Consider the following 18,024-nt stretch of genomic DNA (forward strand, 5'->3'; position numbering starts at 1 on the left):
GGGCCTCAACTCTCACGGGCTGGGTTTTCAGCTTCACGGCTGCCCCAATCTTCCCACCCGCTAGGTCGTTACCCAGAAGGACGTCCACGCCTTCCCCCGGCAACTCCGGCAGGACCCCCAGTTCCACTGGTCCTGACACCAACTCACAATCTAGAAGGACCCTATGCAAAGGCACTACCTCAGTCCAGTTCCCTATGCCTCTCAGGGCTACCTCGCCCGTCGGAGGTCCAAATGGTAATACGTTACGGCTAATTAATGATAGCTCCGCCCCCGTGTCTCTCCAAATCCGTACGGGGATAGGCGGGTCCCCCTTCCTCACAGACACGGTTCCGGGTGACAGATAAATCTCCGACCCCTCGCGCTCTCTGCTCCCCTGGGACCCTCTTGCCGATTTTCTGATTACCACTGCACGCCCAATAGGGATCGCTGCTCTCTCTCTCTCTGGCTCCTTTCTTGGAGCAAAGCATTTAGATGCAATATGACCCACCTTTCCACAATTAAAACAGGTTAAACCAGGAAATCTCCAGGTTTCCTGCCTGTTATCCTCACTTTTTCTGCTAGCTCCCGGCGGGATCTCCGCCTCAGCCGGCGGGCTTTCCCTACCATTCCGACGGTCTCTTGGGTAACTTTTTGGTGAGGAAAACTTTGTCTTGTGGGTTAGGGCATATTCATCTGCGAACCTAGCAATTTCTGAGATGGACTGATTCGTCCTCTCATTTAAATACATTCGAATCTCTTCCGGAACACAACCTTTAAATTCCTCAATCAAAAATAACTCCCTGAGACGCCCATAATTCTCAGCCACCTTTTCCGCGGTGCACCAACGGTCCAAGAGCACACCCTTCTCGTGGGCTAGCTCGGTATACGTTTGATTCCACCCTTTCCTTAAATTTCGGAACCTTTGTCTATACGCCTCAGGTACTAACTCGTAACCTCGGAGAATGGCCTCCTTTACTTGGTCATAATTCCCTTCCCCTTCTGGGGGCAATGCGGCATATGCCCGCTGTGCTTTCCCTCGTAACACACTTTGTAACAACGCCACCCACTGCTCTCTGGGCCACTTCTGATTCACTGCCACCTTTTCAAAAAGCAAGAAATAACTATCAACATCCGTCTCCTCGAAGGGGGGGACCAACCTCAACGCCCGACTAACATCAAACCCCTCCTCTCTCTCTTGCCCTTGAGCTCTTCGCTCTTGCTTTCGCCTGTCCAGCTCCAATTCATGGCTCCTTTGTTTCTCTTTCTCTTCTGCTTCTGCTTCTAGCTGCTTTAGCTGGAGCTCATGACCCCGTTTCATCTCTAATTCCTTTAGTTTGAACACCTGCTCCCTTTCCTTTTCCTTTTCCTTTGCAGCTGCTTTACTTTAAGTCCATGTTCCAACCTTACTTTCTCCAACTCTACCTGATCTGTCCCACTCGCTAATCTCTTTTCGGGGATATTTTCCAAATCCTCAGCTGCAAACACCTCCTTCCCAATGTAATACTGATTTATGACCCTTCGCACTTCCTGCTTTTTCATTGATGACCTCACCTCTGCAAGGTCTAACCCCTTTGCCAGATTTACCAAGTCTGATTTGGTAGCCATGCCTAGCGCCTCTACAGTCGGGTTTCTCATAAATTCACCCACATCCATCTTTGCTGGTTTCCTGTCTGGCTACCTGCGTAACCAGATTTAAGTTTGGACTTACAGCCCGATTCACTGACCCTCCCCTTTGGTTTCAAATCTGGGACGAGGCCCCACTTGTTACGTTCCCCAGTAACCGGGTGACTTACCAGCAAAGATAGGTCCGCTGAAGCCTGGTGCTACCATTTTCAAACGTTTTTATTTATAAAGGGGCACAAACGTATGGTTACTACAAAACATTCAGATCATATACATCGTCAAAACTCAATCTAAAGCACAGGTGTAGTAATAATCAATCAAAAATGAGCTCTATCGTTGTCTAGGGATACTGAGTCCAATTGGGTATAAGAGTCACTCAAAGTCTGCAGGCTTCCCCGTTTCGGGAACCGCTGACAGTTCACATGTTGGATAGAGAGAGAAGGAACACTTGCCCGTCGTCTTTGCGAAGCAAATCCCTGTTGTTAGTTAAAACGGTTTGTCCTTTGGTTCCAGCCACAGACTCCCGATCCGGAATCTGACGCACGTGGCTTCCTTCAGAATGGCTTCCTGCTCCGACGGGAAGCACTATCGTGTCTTCTTCGTGTGTCTCCTTGGTGCGTCTGAGGCCCCGCCTCGGCAGCCCACCTTTTATCTGGACTGGCAGGGTTGTCGATGTCCTTCAGGGTCGGGGGGCGAGGCAAACTTTCCCCCATCACCCATCTCCTCTTGCCCTGAGGGTCTGCACGTAAGCCAGTTCCTTATTCCACAAAGGTGTCTCCCAAGACAATGGCTATGTCCAAGGCTTTAGTCTTGTTGAGCGACCAGCCCACATTCCAAACCGTAAGGCTCTCTCTCTCTCTCTCTCGCGATTCTCACAAAGGAGGGGGCTGAGGTCATAACAATATCAACAGCCCAGCCCTGAGCTTATATCAACAGAATACCTCAGCTGTGTTTATACAGGTTTCCCCCGCTATTCGAAAGTAGAGTGCTCATATGAAACGGTTCATAAGCCGGAATGTCATAAAATGAAGAAGCATTTACCATTTATTTATATGGGAAAAATTTGTGAGCATTCGCAGACCCAAAAAAATCCTACCAAATCATGCCAAATAACACACAAAACCTAAAATAACAATAACATATAGTAAAAGCAGGAATGATCTGATAAATACACAGTCTATATAATGTAAGAATACTTTTCTACAATTATTGCAGCACTGTCCATCGCAGCGAAAATTTCACGCAAGCACTCTCAGTAGCACTCACGGCAAAAACGTGAGTTTGCGCAAGTGCTCCCGGCGGAAGCACTTTTTCCAGTAACCTTTAAGCTATGAAGCTACCAAATAACACATAAAAATACACAGCTTATATAAAGTAGAAATAATGTACGCCCAGTGTAATTTCACTTACCGGAATCGGGAAGACAGTGAGGACACTGATGATGGTGTGTTAGGCTGAATCGTCGGAGGTTGGGGTGGTGGGACACTGGGGTGTCATCTCATCGTCATCTGTTTCCATCAGGGCAGGCAGGTCACCTTCTTCTATGTCTGCCTGCCTCGATGTTGAAGGTCGAGTTTCATCATCTGCTGTGGCTGATGTGGAAGGCTTGAAAAACGACAGTATGCTTGACTGCTTAGCCTCGCGCATTTTTCTATCATACAGTTCTTTGTAAGCACTCAAACCATCCTGCAAACTTGCCCTAAACCTACGTACCCTTTCAAAATTAAAGTCATACTTTTCTGTAATCATTGCAGCGTTGTCAATCGCAGCGAAAATCTCACGCAATTGCTTCACGTTCAGTTCCTGGACGTCTTCACTTTCGGGCCGTTCACTACTGCGTTTGGCTTCAATTGTTATTCTTTCCTCTTCAGCTCTTCATCTGTCGGTTCTTGGTCATGGGATGCCAAAACCTCTCCGACATCATCTTCGTCAACTTCCACAGACCCTTTGCCAAATTCGTTATGTCCTTACTTCGTTTACCACGATCGAAACACTTTATTATGTCTAGTTTTATGCTAAGTGTAATACCTTTACATGCTCTTTTAGGCTTTTCTGATACTGTACCTTAGAACTCATCTTGCTAACGGATACACAAAATAAATCTACATAAAGCACAGATGCTCACAGGCACGTGTTTAAGCAATGCTGGCTAGAATGCAGTTCCAGGGAAGGAGCAAGTCTGCTCGGCGCACGCTGCCTTTTCTTGTAACAGTGAAAACACTGTTAGCGAAAACAGGTAACTAATGTAGGTCTTTCATAACAGCGAGTTGACATAAATCAAACGTACGAAAAACGGGGGACACCTGTGTCAATAGGCCAGCCCTGAGATATACCAATACCTCTGCCGTGTTTATAACAAAAACCTAGCCCTCAGTATATATCAACATTCCAGTCTTAACTTTATATCAAAAGACCAGACATCAGTATATATTCACATCATAGCACTGTGATTATATCAACAGCCCAGCTCTCAATTTATATCAACAGCCCAGCCCTGACTTTACATCAAAAGCCAGCTGAGTTGAAATGAACAGACCAGTCCTGAGTGTATATCTACAGCCCAGATCTGATTTAATATCAACAGCCCAGCTGTAAGTTTATATCAACACTGCAACCCTGAGTTGAGATGTAAATCTCACCAGTGAGTTTATATCAAAAGCCCAGCCCTGAGCTTATATCAACACCCCATCCCTGAGTGTATATCAACATCCCACCAGTAATCTTATATCAAAAGCCCATCCCTGAGTTTATATCAACAGTCGAGCCTCAAGTGTATATCAACAGTTCAGCCCTGTTTATATCAAATGCCCAGTCCTGAGTTTATATCAACAGAATACTTCTAACGTGTTTATATCAACAGCACAGCCCTGAGCTAAAATCAGACCAGCCTGAGCCCCGAGTTTACCTCAATGCCTCTACCATGTTTATATCACCAGCCCAGCCCTGGCATTATATCAAATGCCCAGCCCTCAGTTTACATCAACAGCCAAGCCTTGAGTTTTATCAACAGCCCTGAGTTTATATCAACAGCCCAGCCCCGAGTTGATTATCAAAAGCCCAGTGCTGAGTTTATATAAAATGCCCAGCCCTGAGTTTATATCAAATGCCCAGCCCTGAGTTCATATCTACAGCCCATCCCTGAGTTTATATCAACAGCCCAGCCCTGAGTTTATATCAAATGCCCAGCCCTGAGTTCATATCTACAGCCCATCCCTGAATTTATATCAACAGCCCAGCCCTGAGTTTATATCAACAGTCAGGCCCTGAATTTATATCAAAAGACCAGTAATAAGTTGATATTCACAACCCAGCACTGAGTTTATATTAACAGCACAGCCCTGAGTTATATCAACAGCCAGGCCTGAGTTTCTATCAAAACCTCTGCTGTGTTGATATCAACATCAGCCTTGAGTTTATATGAACAGAAAACCTCTGCCGTGTTTATATCAACAGCACAGCCCTTAGCTTGTATCAATACTTCTGCCGTATTTATAACAGCAACCCGTATTTATAACCCTGTTGTTATATCAACAGGCAGGCCCTGACTTTATATCAAAAGACCACATATCAGTTGATATTCACAATCAAGCACTGACTTTATATCAACAGCCCAGTCCCGGGTTTAGATCTATAGCCATGCCGCGTTTATAACAACAGTCCAGCCATGAGTTTGTATGAACAGTCCCCGAGTTTAGATCAACAGTCCAACTCTGAGTTTATATCAACTTCCCAGCCTGAAGTTAATATCAACAGCCCAGTCCTAAGTTTATATCAACAGCACAGCCCTGAGTTGATATCAACATCCAACTCCTGAGTTTGTATCAAAAGCCCAGCCATGAGTTCAGATCAACAGCCAGACCCAAATTTCCATTAAAACCTCTGCAGTATTTATATCAACATCAGCCCCGAGTTTATATCAATACTTCTGCCGTGTTTATAGCTACAGCACAGCCCCGAGTTTATATCAATACCTCTGCTGTGTTTATAGCTACAGCATAGCCCCGAGTTTATATCAATACCTCTGCCATGTTTTTATCCACACATCTCCTCTGAGTTTATATTAACAGTCCAGCCCCGAGTTTATATCAACAACCCATCCCGAGTTTATATCAATACCTCTGCCCTGTTTATATCAACGGTCCAGCCCTGAGTTTATATCAACAGCTCAGCCCTGAGGATATTTAACAGCACAGTACTGAGCTGATATCAACAGCCCAGCCCAGTTACTATCAAAACCTCTGCCATGTTTATATCAACATCACCCGAGTTTTTATCAACAACCTAGCCCCGTTTATATCAATAACTCTGCCATGTTTATATCAACAGCCCAGCCCTGAGTTTATATCAACAGCCCAGCCCTGAGTTTATATCAACAGCCCAGCCCTGAGTATATATCAAAAGAACAGCCCTGAGCTTATATCAACAGCTCAGCCCTGATATATATCAATACCTCTGCCGTGTTTACAACAATAACCCAGCCCTGAGTTTGTATCAACAGCGTAAACACAGGGAAATCTGCAGATGCTGGAAACTCAAACAGCACACACAAAATGCTGGTGGAATGTGGCAGGCCAGGCAGCATCTATAGGAAGAAGTACAGTCGATGTTTCAGGCCGAGACACTTCGTCAGGACTGACAGAGGCTCTTTCAGTTAGTCCTGACGAAGGGTCTCGGCCCGAAACATCAACTGTACTTCTTCCTATAGATGCTGCCTGGCCTACTGCGTTCCACCAGCATTTTGTGTGTGTTGCTTATATCAACAGCCCTGAGTTTATATGTAGTGTATATGGATTTCAGCAAAGCATTTGGTAAGGTTGTTACGCTCCCCAGTAACCGGGTAGTTTTCCAGCAAAGATAGATGGGTCCACCGAAGCCTGATGCTACTATTTTCAAACGTTTTTATTTATAAAGGGGCACAAACGTATGGTTAATACAAAACATTCAGATCATATACGTCGTCACAACTCAATCTAAAGCACAGGTATAGTAATAATCAATCAGAAATAAGCTCTATCGTTGTCTAGGGGTAATGTAGATATATATTGTTTACTGGATATTTAAAAGTCTTTTTGCGGTCCCTGCAGTTCCACCCACTGCCGTCGTTGTGGTGTCGCGTTGGTGCACTTTTGTTAGACAGAGAGAGAGAGGGGGGATGAAAGAGTTACCCGACCGGTTTTCCAACCTGGAAGAGTTCGGTTTGTCGGAGCCTCGTTGGGGGAATGAACGCTCCTCTGTGGCCTCCCCTGTAGCTAAGCCGTTCTTCCGTTGTGGGGTCGCCAATCCCAGGCAAGGAAAAGACGCACACGAACCCCACCACCGGCTGTCGCTCTCAAAACGCTGTCGCAGGATTTCTAGGGTGTCTTCTGGTGCGTCTGAAGGGGTCCTCCCCCTCCCCCAGACCCTCCTTTATACTTCCTCACAGGATCGCCGGTGTCAATCTCTCTCTCAACCAGCCCACTTTGCCCGAGGGCTTTACACGTGGTCTTCATGAGACAATAGTCAAAGAGTCGTTTTATTCTGCTTCCCGGGGGAACGTGGTCTTCAGCACGTCTCCCTCTCTCTCTTGGGTCATTTGACCCCCCCTTGACTAGGGCTCTTGCGAATCTCACAAAGGAGGGGGCTGGGGTCATAACACCTCCCCTCTTAAAAGTTTTTTACCAGCGGTTAAAAACAAGTTGGTACAGAGTCTTATAGGATTTTTTTTTCTAACACAATACACAAGCTCCTCTCTTCACAGAGTACTACCGTTATACATTCAAGTCAGTATCTAAACAGGTAACAATTACAGTGTCCCTTTCTTTAATATCTTAACATCGCGTACCGTACTAAAGTATGGTAGCATCAAACTTCAGCTCAATAACCACCTTTTTATTTTCTTCAGCAACAAAACTAAGGAGGTGTGATCTTAGCTTAGGTGCATCTACAAAAGTTTATACAAATACTAATCATTTCGGTCGTGTTATTTCACTGGCAGGTCTCCAAAGGGGTTGTCTTTATTAGTCACAGGCTTTGGCGCAAACCCATATGACCGGCGTTGCTGTTTAAAAATGGCATTTTCTATTAACCATCGCCTCTTTTCCGGAGAGTCTCCCCGTGGGGAACTTGAGTAATTTGGCGAGGTACTCTCCCGCCTTTCCTTTCCACGAGGGTTATTCTCTTAACTCCGTGTCCCCAACCTAGTCCATCATGGGAATTTCCACCCAATTCTTTAATGCTACACAGGTAGTTAACCCTTTTGTCAAGACCATGCAGGCTGATGTGTTTCAGTTCGAACCTTTTTCTCCGGCCGCATTTAAATTTTGGCTTCCTCACAGCGCTTTCTTGAATAACAATAGCGTGTGAGGCACCCTTACATTCCAAATCAACCTGTAATCGATGTAATCTAGACTTTAACTTTTTTTCATTCGATTTGGGAACTACAGATTTACCGTTCTCCTCTACAACAACAGTTATCTCCCCATTCGTAAACTCCACATTAACTCTGAACACCCCCTTCAGCACAACCATCTGGGAACTCACACTTCCCAAGGTTAACCCCTTTTTTCCTGAACCAAGTCTATCTGCTCCAAAAGGACGACCGTCTCGTCCAGCTGAGTCAAATACCTCAGACTTTTTCTGAGCTCCGTGACTAGGTTCAGGACCACGTGCATCCCCTTCTTGGACACACTCAAACGGGGCATTGGCCTCTTCCAGGCTTTCAATACCCGTACCCTTTTCAAATTCTAAATTCCCCTGATCCTCCCAGTTACTGTCTGGGCAACTCACTTCCGGAGTAAACTCAACCCCGCGGGCTGAAACAACCCCATCTGCCAACCCAGCAGACTTCTTCAAGGTAATGGCATCCTTTTCATCTAGGACCGCCCTCATTTCATTATCGGGAACACCTTTAGAATTTTCAACTTCTTCAAACAGTCCTGCCAAACCAGACAGATCATCCATGTCCAACCCTGGACCTTTTAACAGCTTTATCTGTTTCTCATCATTATTTCCTACCTCTAGGACCTTTTTCTTCGCTAAGGGCAGATCTACCTTCTCTCCCTTACCCCCTTTTACGTTACTATTCCTCATTTTACCACCCTCGAAACCCTCGTGGCACAGGGTCAGTAAAGATGTCTGGGCCAAATCAAAACTGGCCAATTTTAAACTGCTCCCGTTCTCAGCTGCCGCTCTCGACAGGCTGCGAGTGTCCACGCATGCGGGATAGCACAGGGACTCTAGGGGCGGGGCCTCAACACGCACCGGCTGGCGGGTCATAGTCATGGCCGACCAAACTTTTCCTCCTGCTAAATCGTTCCCAAGGAGGACATCCACGTCAGTTCTCGGGAATTCTGATGGCACCCCCATTTCAACTGATCCATACACCAGCTCACAATCCAAAATGACCCTACGCAAAGACACCCTTTCTGTCCCTTTTCCTATTCCTCTCAGTGCTACCTCGCCCGTCGGAGGTCCGAATTGTAATACGTTATGGCTAATTAATGATAGCTCCGCCCCCGTGTCTCTCCAAATCCGTACGGGAATTGGCGGGTCCCCCTTCCTCACAGACACGGTTCCGTGTGACAGATAAATCTCCGACCCCTCGCGCTCTCTGCTCCCCTGGGACCCTCTTGCCGATTTTCTGATTACCACTGCACGCCCAATAGGGATCGCTGCTCTCTCTCTCTCTGGCTCCTTTCTCGGAGCAAAGCATTTAGATGCAATATGACCCACCTTTCCACAATTAAAACAGGTCAAGCCAGGACCTCTCCAGCCGTCTTGCCTCTCCTCCTCAATTTTACCACTAGCTCCCAGCGGGATCTCCGCCTCAGCCGGCGGACTTTCTCTACCATTCCCACGGTCTCTCTGGTAACTTTTTGGCAAGGAAAACTTTGTCTTGTGGGTTAGGGCATATTCATCTGCGAACCTAGCAATTTCTGAGATGGACTGATTCGTCCTCTCATTCAAATACATCCGGATCTCTTCCGGAACACAACCTTTAAATTCCTCAATCAAAAATAACTCCCTGATATGCCCATAATTCTCGGCCACCTTTTCCGTGGTGCACCAACGGTCCAAGAGCACACCCTTCTCGTGGGCTAGCTCGGTATACGTTTGATTCCACCCTTTACTTAAATTTCGGAACCTTTGTCTATACGCCTCAGGTACTAACTCGTAACCTCGGAGAATGGCCTCCTTTACTTGGTCATAATTCCCTTCCCCTTCTGGGGGCAACGCGGCATATGCCCGCTGTGCTTTCCCTCGTAACACACTTTGTAACAACGCCACCCACTGCTCTCTGGGCCACTTCTGATTCACTGCCACCTTTTCAAAAAGCAAGAAATAACTATCAACATCCGTCTCCTCGAAGGGGGGGACCAACCTCAACGCCCGACTAACATCAAACCCCTCCTCTCTCTCTTGCCCTTGAGCTCTTCGCTCTTGCTTTCGCCTGTCCAGCTCCAATTCATGGCTCCTTTGTTTCTCTTTCTCTTCTGCTTCTGCTTCTAGCTGCTTTAGCTGGAGCTCATGACCCCGTTTCATCTCTAATTCCTTTAGTTTGAACACCTGCTCCCTTTCCTTTTCCTTTGCAGCTGCTTCTAGCTGCTTTACTTTAAGATCATGTTCCAACCTTACTTTCTCCAACTCTACCTGATCTGTCCCACTCGCTAATCTCTTTTCGGGGATATTTTCCAAATCCTCAGCTGCAAACACCTCCTTCCCAATGTAATACTGATTTATGACCCTTCGCACTTCCTGCTTTTTCATTGATGACCTCACCTCTGCGAGGTCTAACCCCTTTGCCAGATTTACCAAGTCTGATTTGGTAGCCGTGCCTAGCGCCTCTACAGTCGGGTTTCTCATAAATTCACCCACATCCATCTTTGCTGGTTTCCTGTCTGGCTACCTGCGTAACCAGATTTAAGTTTGGACTTACAGCCCGATTCACTGACACTCCCCTTTGGTTTCAAATCTGGGACGAGGCCCCACTTGTTACGTTCCCCAGTAACCGGGTAATTTTCCAGCAAAGATAGATGGGTCCACCGAAGCCTGATGCTACTATTTTCAAACGTTTTTATTTATAAAGGGGCACAAACGTATGGTTAATACAAAACATTCAGATCATATACGTCGTCACAACTCAATCTAAAGCACAGGTATAGTAATAATCAATCAGAAATAAGCTCTATCGTTGTCTAGGGGTAATGTAGATATATATTGTTTACTGGATATTTAAAAGTCTTTTTGCGGTCACTGCAGTTCCACCCACTGCCGTCGTTGTGGTGTCGCGTTGGTGCACTTTTGTTAGACAGAGAGAGAGAGGGGGGATGAAAGAGTTACCCGACCGGTTTTCCAACCTGGAAGAGTTCGGTTTGTCGGAGCCTCGTTGGGGGAATGAACGCTCCTCTGTGGCCTCCCCTGTAGCTAAGCCGTTCTTCCGTTGTGGGGTCGCCAATCCCAGGCAAGGAAAAGACGCACACGAACCCCACCACCGGCTGTCGCTCTCAAAACGCTGTCGCAGGATTTCTAGGGTGTCTTCTGGTGCGTCTGAAGGGGTCCTCCCCCCCCAGACCCTCCTTTATACTTCCTCACGGGATCGCCGGTGTCAATCTCTCTCTCAACCAGCCCACTTTGCCTGAGGGCTTTACACGTGGTCTTCATGAGTCAATAGTCAAAGAGTCGCTTTATTCTGCTTCCCGGGGAACGTGGTCTTCGGCACGTCTCCCTCTCTCTCTTGGGTCATTTGACCCCCCCTTGACTAGGGCTCTTGCGAATCTCACAAAGGAGGGGGCTGGGGTCATAACAGGTACCCCATGCAAAGCTTATTGAGAAAGTAAGATGGCATGGGATCCAAGGGGACATCGCTTTGTGGATCCAGAACTGGCTTGCCCACAGACGGCAAAGAGAGGTTGTGGACAGGTCATATTCGGCATGGAGGTCGATGACCAGTGGTGTGCCTTTGGGATCTGTTCTGGGACCCTTACTCTTCGTGTTTTTTATAAATGACCTGGATGAGGAAGTGCAGGGATGGGTTAGTAAGTCTGCTGATGACGCAAAGGTTGGGGTTGTTGTGGATAGTGTGGAGGGCTGTCAGAGGTTACAGCGGGACATTGATAGGATGCAAAACTGGGCTGAGAAGTGGCATATGGAGTTCAAACCAGATAAGTGTGAGATGGTTCATTTTGGTAGGTCAAATATGATAGCAGAATATAGTATTAATGGCAAGACTCTTGGCAGTGTGGAAGATCAGGGGGATCTCGGGGTCCGAGTCCATAGGACCCTCAAGGCAGCTGCGCAGGTTGACTCTGTGGTAAAGAAGGCATACTGTGTGTTGGTCGTGGGATTGAATTTCAGAGCCAAGAGGTAATGTTGCAGGTACATAGGACCCTGGACAGACTCCACTTGGAGTACTATGCTCAGTTCTGGTTGCCTCACTACAGGAAGAATGTGGAAACCATAGAAAGGGTGCAGAGGAGATTTACAAGGATGTTGCCCTGATTGGGGAGCATGCCTTATGAAAACAGGTTGAGTGAACTTGGCCTTTTCTTGTTGGAGCGATGGAGGATGAGAGATGACCTAATAGAGGTATATAAGATGATGAGAGGCATTGATCGTGTGGATAGTCAGAGGTTTTTTCCCCAGGGCTGAAATGGCTGCCACAAGAGGGCATAGGATTAAGGTGCTTGGGAGTAGGTACAGAGGAGATGGCAGGGATAAGTTTTTTTATGCAGAGTGGTGAGTACATGGCATGGGCTGCCGGCAACGGTAGTGGAGGCAGATACAATAGGGTTTTATAAAGACTTTTGGATAGATACACGGAGCTTAGAAAAATAGAGGGCTATGAATAACGCTAATAATTTCTAAGGTAGGGACACGTTCAGCACAACTTTGTGGGCCGAAGGGCCTGTATTGTGCAGTAGGCTTTCTATGTTTCTATATCAACAGTCCAGCCTTGACTTTATATCAAAAGACCAGACATGAGTATATATTCACAACCCAGCCCTGAGTTTATATCAACAGTCCAGCCTTGACTTTATATCAAAAGACCAGACATGAGTATATATTCACAACCCAGCCCTGAGTTTATATCAACAGTCCAGCCTTGACTTTATATCAAAAGACCAGACATGAGTATATATTCACAACCCAGCCCTGAGTTTATATCAACTGCCTTGCGCTTATATCACGCTGAAGTGAACAGTCTGCACTAACTTTGATGGGTAACTTACAGCTCGTGCCTCAGGATCTTCAAATGTCAACAGCTGAACACTGGTGTCTCCTTCAAGGGGCCGATTCATGTCCCAAAGCTCACCACTGACCTTGGCTACAAGCGAATTCTCTGCTAATTCCCAGCTGCAACCAGAGAGAGTTAATTAACAGAACAAGTGCACAGGTTTTTTCTGATCCTCAATATAAAATCAAAAATCTGACCAACATACAGATACAGAGTCACTTTCTGCTCACAACAACTAAATGGACTGTGCAGTGCAAAGGGAACAATGAAAATAGAGTGGACAATCCAAGAGTGAGGAGTGATATTGGGTTAAAAGAGATGTTCTCAGGGAAATGTACGGAAGAAATGTGGCAAATATTCAGGTAGGTTGCCTGTGCAGAAGACAGACAGGAATACTGTATGTGAGGCTGGTGTTCTGTGCTCGGTGTCAGATGTGGGAAGTCCAGGAGACTCCCAGCCTCTCGGACAGCCACATCTGCGCCAGGTGCGTCGAGCTGTAGCTCCTTAGTGACCGTGTTAAGGATCTGGAGATGCAACTCAATGACCTTCGGCTGGTCAGAGAAAGTGAGGAGGTGATAGACAGCAGCTATAGGCAGGTAGTCACACCGGGGCTTTGTGAGACAGATAAGTGGGTAACAGTCAGAAGAGGGAAGGGCAGGAGTCAGATGCTAGAGAGCACCCCTATAGTGTACCCCTTGACAATAAGTACTCCTGCTTGAGTAATGTTGATGGGGATGGCCTACCTGGGGTAAGCAACAGTGGCTGCGCCTCTGGCACAGAGTCTGGCCCTGTGGCTCAGAAGGGTAGGGAAAGGAATAGGAAGGCAGCAGCGATAGGGAATCAGTGGGTTAGGGGGTCAGACAGGCGATTCTGTGGACATAGGAAAGAAGCACGGATGGTCATTTGCCTTTCAGGTGCCAGGGTCCAGGATGTTTCTGATCGCGTCCACAATATTCTGAAGTGGGAAGGAGAACAGCCAAAGGGTGTGGTACATATTGGTACCAATGACATAGGCAGGAAAAGGGAGGAGGTCCTGAAAACAGACTACGGGGAATTAGGAAGGAAGTTGAGAAGCAGGACCACAAAGGTAGTAATCTCAGGATTACTGCCTGGATCACGTGACAATGAGCATAGGAAGAAAGTGAGGTAGAGGATAAATACGTGGCTGAGGGATTGAAGCAGAGGGAAAGGATTCAGATTTCTGGATCATTGGGACCTCTTTTGGGGCAGGAGTGGCTAATACAAAAAGGGCGGGTTGCAGTTGAATCCCAAGGGGACCAATATCCTGGCAGGGAGGTTTACTAATGCTATTGGGGAGAGTTTAAACTAAGATTTCTGAGGGGGGTGGTGGGAACCAAACTGAAGAGACAGAGCAAGAGGCGGTTGGCTCACAAATAGACAAAGCTCGGAGACAGTGCAAAAGGGAAGATAGACAGGTGATAGAGAAGGGACGCGCTCAGACCGATGGTTTGAGATGTGTCTATTTTAATGCAAGGAGTATTATGAACAAAGTGGATGAGCTTCGAGCGTGGATCAGTACTCAGAGCTATGATTTTGTGGCCATTACAGAGACTTAGATGGCTCAGGGGCAGGAATGGATATTTCAAGTGCCAGGCTTTAGATGTTTCAGAAAGGATAGGGAGGGAGGCAAAAGAGGTGGGGGCATGGCACTGTTGATCAGAGAGAGTGTCATGGCTGTAGGAAAGGAGGAAGACATGGAGTGATTGTCTATGGAGTCTCTGTGGGTGGAAGTTTGGAACAGGAAGGGGTCAATAACTCTACCGAGTTAACTCTACTCTACTGAGTAGGCTACGGTCAATTATGGATAACTCTGAACATCCTCTACATAGTACCATCCAGAGACAGAGAAGCAGTTTCAGCGACAGGTTACTATCGATGCAATGCTCCTCAGACAGGATGAAGAGGTCAATACTCCCCAATGCCATTAGGCTTTACAATTCTACCGCCAGGACTTAAGAACTTTTTAAAAGCTATTATTAATGCTTTTTGAGATAGTGATTTAGATGCATATCATATTTTTTACTGAGTTAAGTATTGTATGTAATTAGTTTTGCTACAACAAGTGTATGGGACATTGGAAAAAAGTTGAATTTCCCCATGGGGATGAATAAAGTATCTATCTATCTATCTATCTACCGGGTGTTTTTTGTTTTTTTACAGACCACCCAATAGTAACAGGGACATTGAAGAGCAGATAGGGAGACAGATTCTGGAAAGATGTAATATTAACAGGGTTGTCGTGGTGGGAGATTTTGATTTCCCAAATATTGATTGGCATGTCCTTAAAGCGAGGGGTTCAGATGGGGTGGAGTTTGTTAGGTATGTGCAGGAAGGATTCCTGACACAATATGTGGATAAACCTACAAGAGGAGAGGCTGTACTTGATCTGGTATTGGGAAATTAACCTAGTCAGGTATCAGATCTTTCAATGGGAGAGCATTTTGGAGATAGTGATCACAATTCTATCTCCTTTACCAGAGCATTAGAGAGGGACAGGAACAGACAAGTTAGGAAATGGTTTACACCTGAACTGGAGCGGTACTAACATTCTTGCAGGAAAGTTTGCTAGTGCTTCTTGGGGGGGGGGGGGTTTAAACTAAATTTGCAGGGGGCAGGGATCCAGAATGCGAGGGAGGATAGCGAGATGAAGAATAAAGGACAGGTGGGGACTACACGGTTCCAGAATATTAAGTGTGTAGTAGAGAAAGGTGAGGCGGAACAAGTGATAAGGAGGACACATGTACAGAGGGATGGTCTGACGGAACATGGAGTTAAATGTGCTGAAAGAATAAGTAAATTTAGAAAGGACAACAAAATTCAAGGGGCGTATAGCCCGAAGGGAGTTCGGGGAGCTGGGTTAAGCACAATAGGCAGCGATTTAAACAGAGAGAGGAGAAATGGGCTAAAAATTCTATATCTGAATGCACGAAGTGTCAGAAATAAGGCGGATGAGCTTGAAGCTCAGGTGTGAATGGGTAACTATGATGTTGTTGGGATAACGGAGACATGGCTGCAGGGGGATCAGACCTGGGAAATGAACGTACAAGGGTATACGTGCTATCGTAGGGACAGAAATGTGGGCAGAGGGGGTGGGGTGGCCCTGTTGGTGAGGAATGAGATTCAGTCCTTTGCAAGGGGTGACATAGGATCAGGAGAAGTAGAGTCTGTGTAGATAGAACTGAGGAACAGTAAGGGCAAAAGGACCCTAATGGGTGTTGTCTATAGGCCACCAAACAGTAGCATGGATATTGGGTGCAAGTTGAATAGGGAGTTAACATTGGCATGTGGCAAAGGTAATGTCGCAGTAGTTATGGGGGATTTCAACATGCAGGTGAACTGGGAGAATCAGGTTGGTGCTGGACCCCAGGATAGGGAGTTTGTAGAGTGCCTATGGGATGCATTCTTGGAACAGCTTGTACGAGAGCCGATCAGGGACAAGGCTATTCTGGATTTAGTCTTGTGTAATGAACAGGATTTGATAAGCGATCTTGAAGGCGCCATTAGGAGGTAGTGACCATAATATGATAAGTTTTTATCTGCAATTTGAGAAAGATAAGGGCAGATCGGAGGTGTCAGTGTTGCAGTTGAACAGGGGAAACTATGGAGCCATGAGGGAGGAGCTGGCCAAAGTTAACTGGACGGATATCCTAGCAGAAAAGACAGTGGAACAGCAATGGCAGGTATTCTTGGGAATAATGCACAAGGTGCAAAATCAGTTCATCCCCCGGAGAAGGAAGGATTCAAAGGGGGGAAAGGGGCCACAGTGGTTGACAAAGGAAGTCAGAGATTACATAGCATTATAAAAAAGGAAATATGACAGAGCTAAGGTGAGTGGGAGGACAGATGATTGGGAAATTTTTAAGGAACAACAGAACTTAACTAAAAAGGCAATACAGGGAGAAAAATGAGGTACAAACGCAAGCTAGCCAGGAATATAAAGGAGAATAGCAAAAGCTTTTTTAGGTATGTGAAGAGAAAGAAGATAGTTAAGAACAATGTTGGGCCCTTGAAGAATGAATTGGGTGAAATTGTTATGGGAAACAGAGAAATGGCAGAAGAATTTAATAAGTACTTTAGATCTGTCTTCACTAGGGAAGACACAAGCAATCTCCCAGATGTATGGATGGGCCAAGGACATAGGGTAACAGAGGAAATGAAACATTCGGAAGGAAACGGTGATGAGTAGACTGATGGGACTGAAGGCTGACAAATCCCCAGGTCCAGATGGTCTGTATCCTAGGGTACTAAAGGAGGTGGCCCTGGAAATTGCGGATGCATTGGTAATCATTTTGCAATGTTCCTTAGATTCAGGATCAGTTCCTGAGGATTGGAGAATGGCTAATGTTATCCCACTTTTTAAGAAAGGAAGGAGGGAGAAAACAGAGAACTATCATCCTGTCAGCTTAAGATCAGTAGTGGGGAAGATGCTAGAGTCCATTATTAAAGATGAAATAGTGGCATATCTAGATAGCAGTGTTAGGATTGGGCCGAGCCAGCATGGATTTACCAAGGGCAAGTCATGCTTGACTAACCTATTGGAGTTTTTCGAGGATGTAACCAGGAAGTTAGACAAGGGAGATCCAGTGGATGTAGTGTACCTCGATTTTCAGAAGGCATTTGATAAGGTCAAACATAGGAGGTTGGTGGGTAAAATCACAGCTCATGGCATTGGGGGGAAGATATTGACATGGCTAGAAAACTGGTTGGCAGATAGAAAGCAAAGGGTAACGGTGAATGGGTGTTTCTCGGAATGGCAGGTGGTGACTAGTGGGATGCCACAGGGCTCGGTATTGGGACCACAGCTGTTTATGATTTACATCAATGATTTAGATGAAGGCATTGAGAATAACATCAGCAAGTTTGCTGATGATACTAAGCTGGGTGGCAGTGTGACATGTGATGAGGATGTTAGGAGAATTCAGGGTGACTTGGATAGGCTGAGTGAGTGGGCAGATACTTGGCAGATGATGTTTAATGTGAATAAGTGTGAGGTTATCCACTTTGGGAGTAAGAACAGGAATGCAGATTATTATCTGAACGGTGTAGAGTTAGGTAAGGGAGAAATACAAAGAGATCTAGGAGTCCTTGTTCATCAGTCACTGAAGGTGAATGAGCAAGTGTAGCAGGCAGTGAAGAAGGCTAATGGAATGTTGGCCTTTATTACAAAGGGAATTGAGTACAAGAGCAAG

The 18,024-nt window shown here is 46.1% G+C and overlaps 1 protein-coding gene across 2 annotated transcripts in view; it reads right to left on the reverse strand.

The window, feature by feature from the left end:
• Positions 1–18,024, reverse strand: part of LOC140714045 (threonine--tRNA ligase 1, cytoplasmic-like) — a 99,773-nt gene that overhangs the window by 54,371 nt on the left and 27,378 nt on the right. For both annotated transcript variants that reach the window (XM_073024720.1, XM_073024721.1), the window contains exon 3: positions 12,810–12,933. In XM_073024720.1, the coding sequence (XP_072880821.1) occupies positions 12,810–12,933 (124 nt within the window). The remainder of the gene's footprint in view (positions 1–12,809; positions 12,934–18,024) is intronic.

Source organism: Hemitrygon akajei, chromosome 21, assembly GCF_048418815.1.
Source record: "Hemitrygon akajei chromosome 21, sHemAka1.3, whole genome shotgun sequence".
NCBI classification, from domain to species: domain Eukaryota; kingdom Metazoa; phylum Chordata; class Chondrichthyes; order Myliobatiformes; family Dasyatidae; genus Hemitrygon; species Hemitrygon akajei.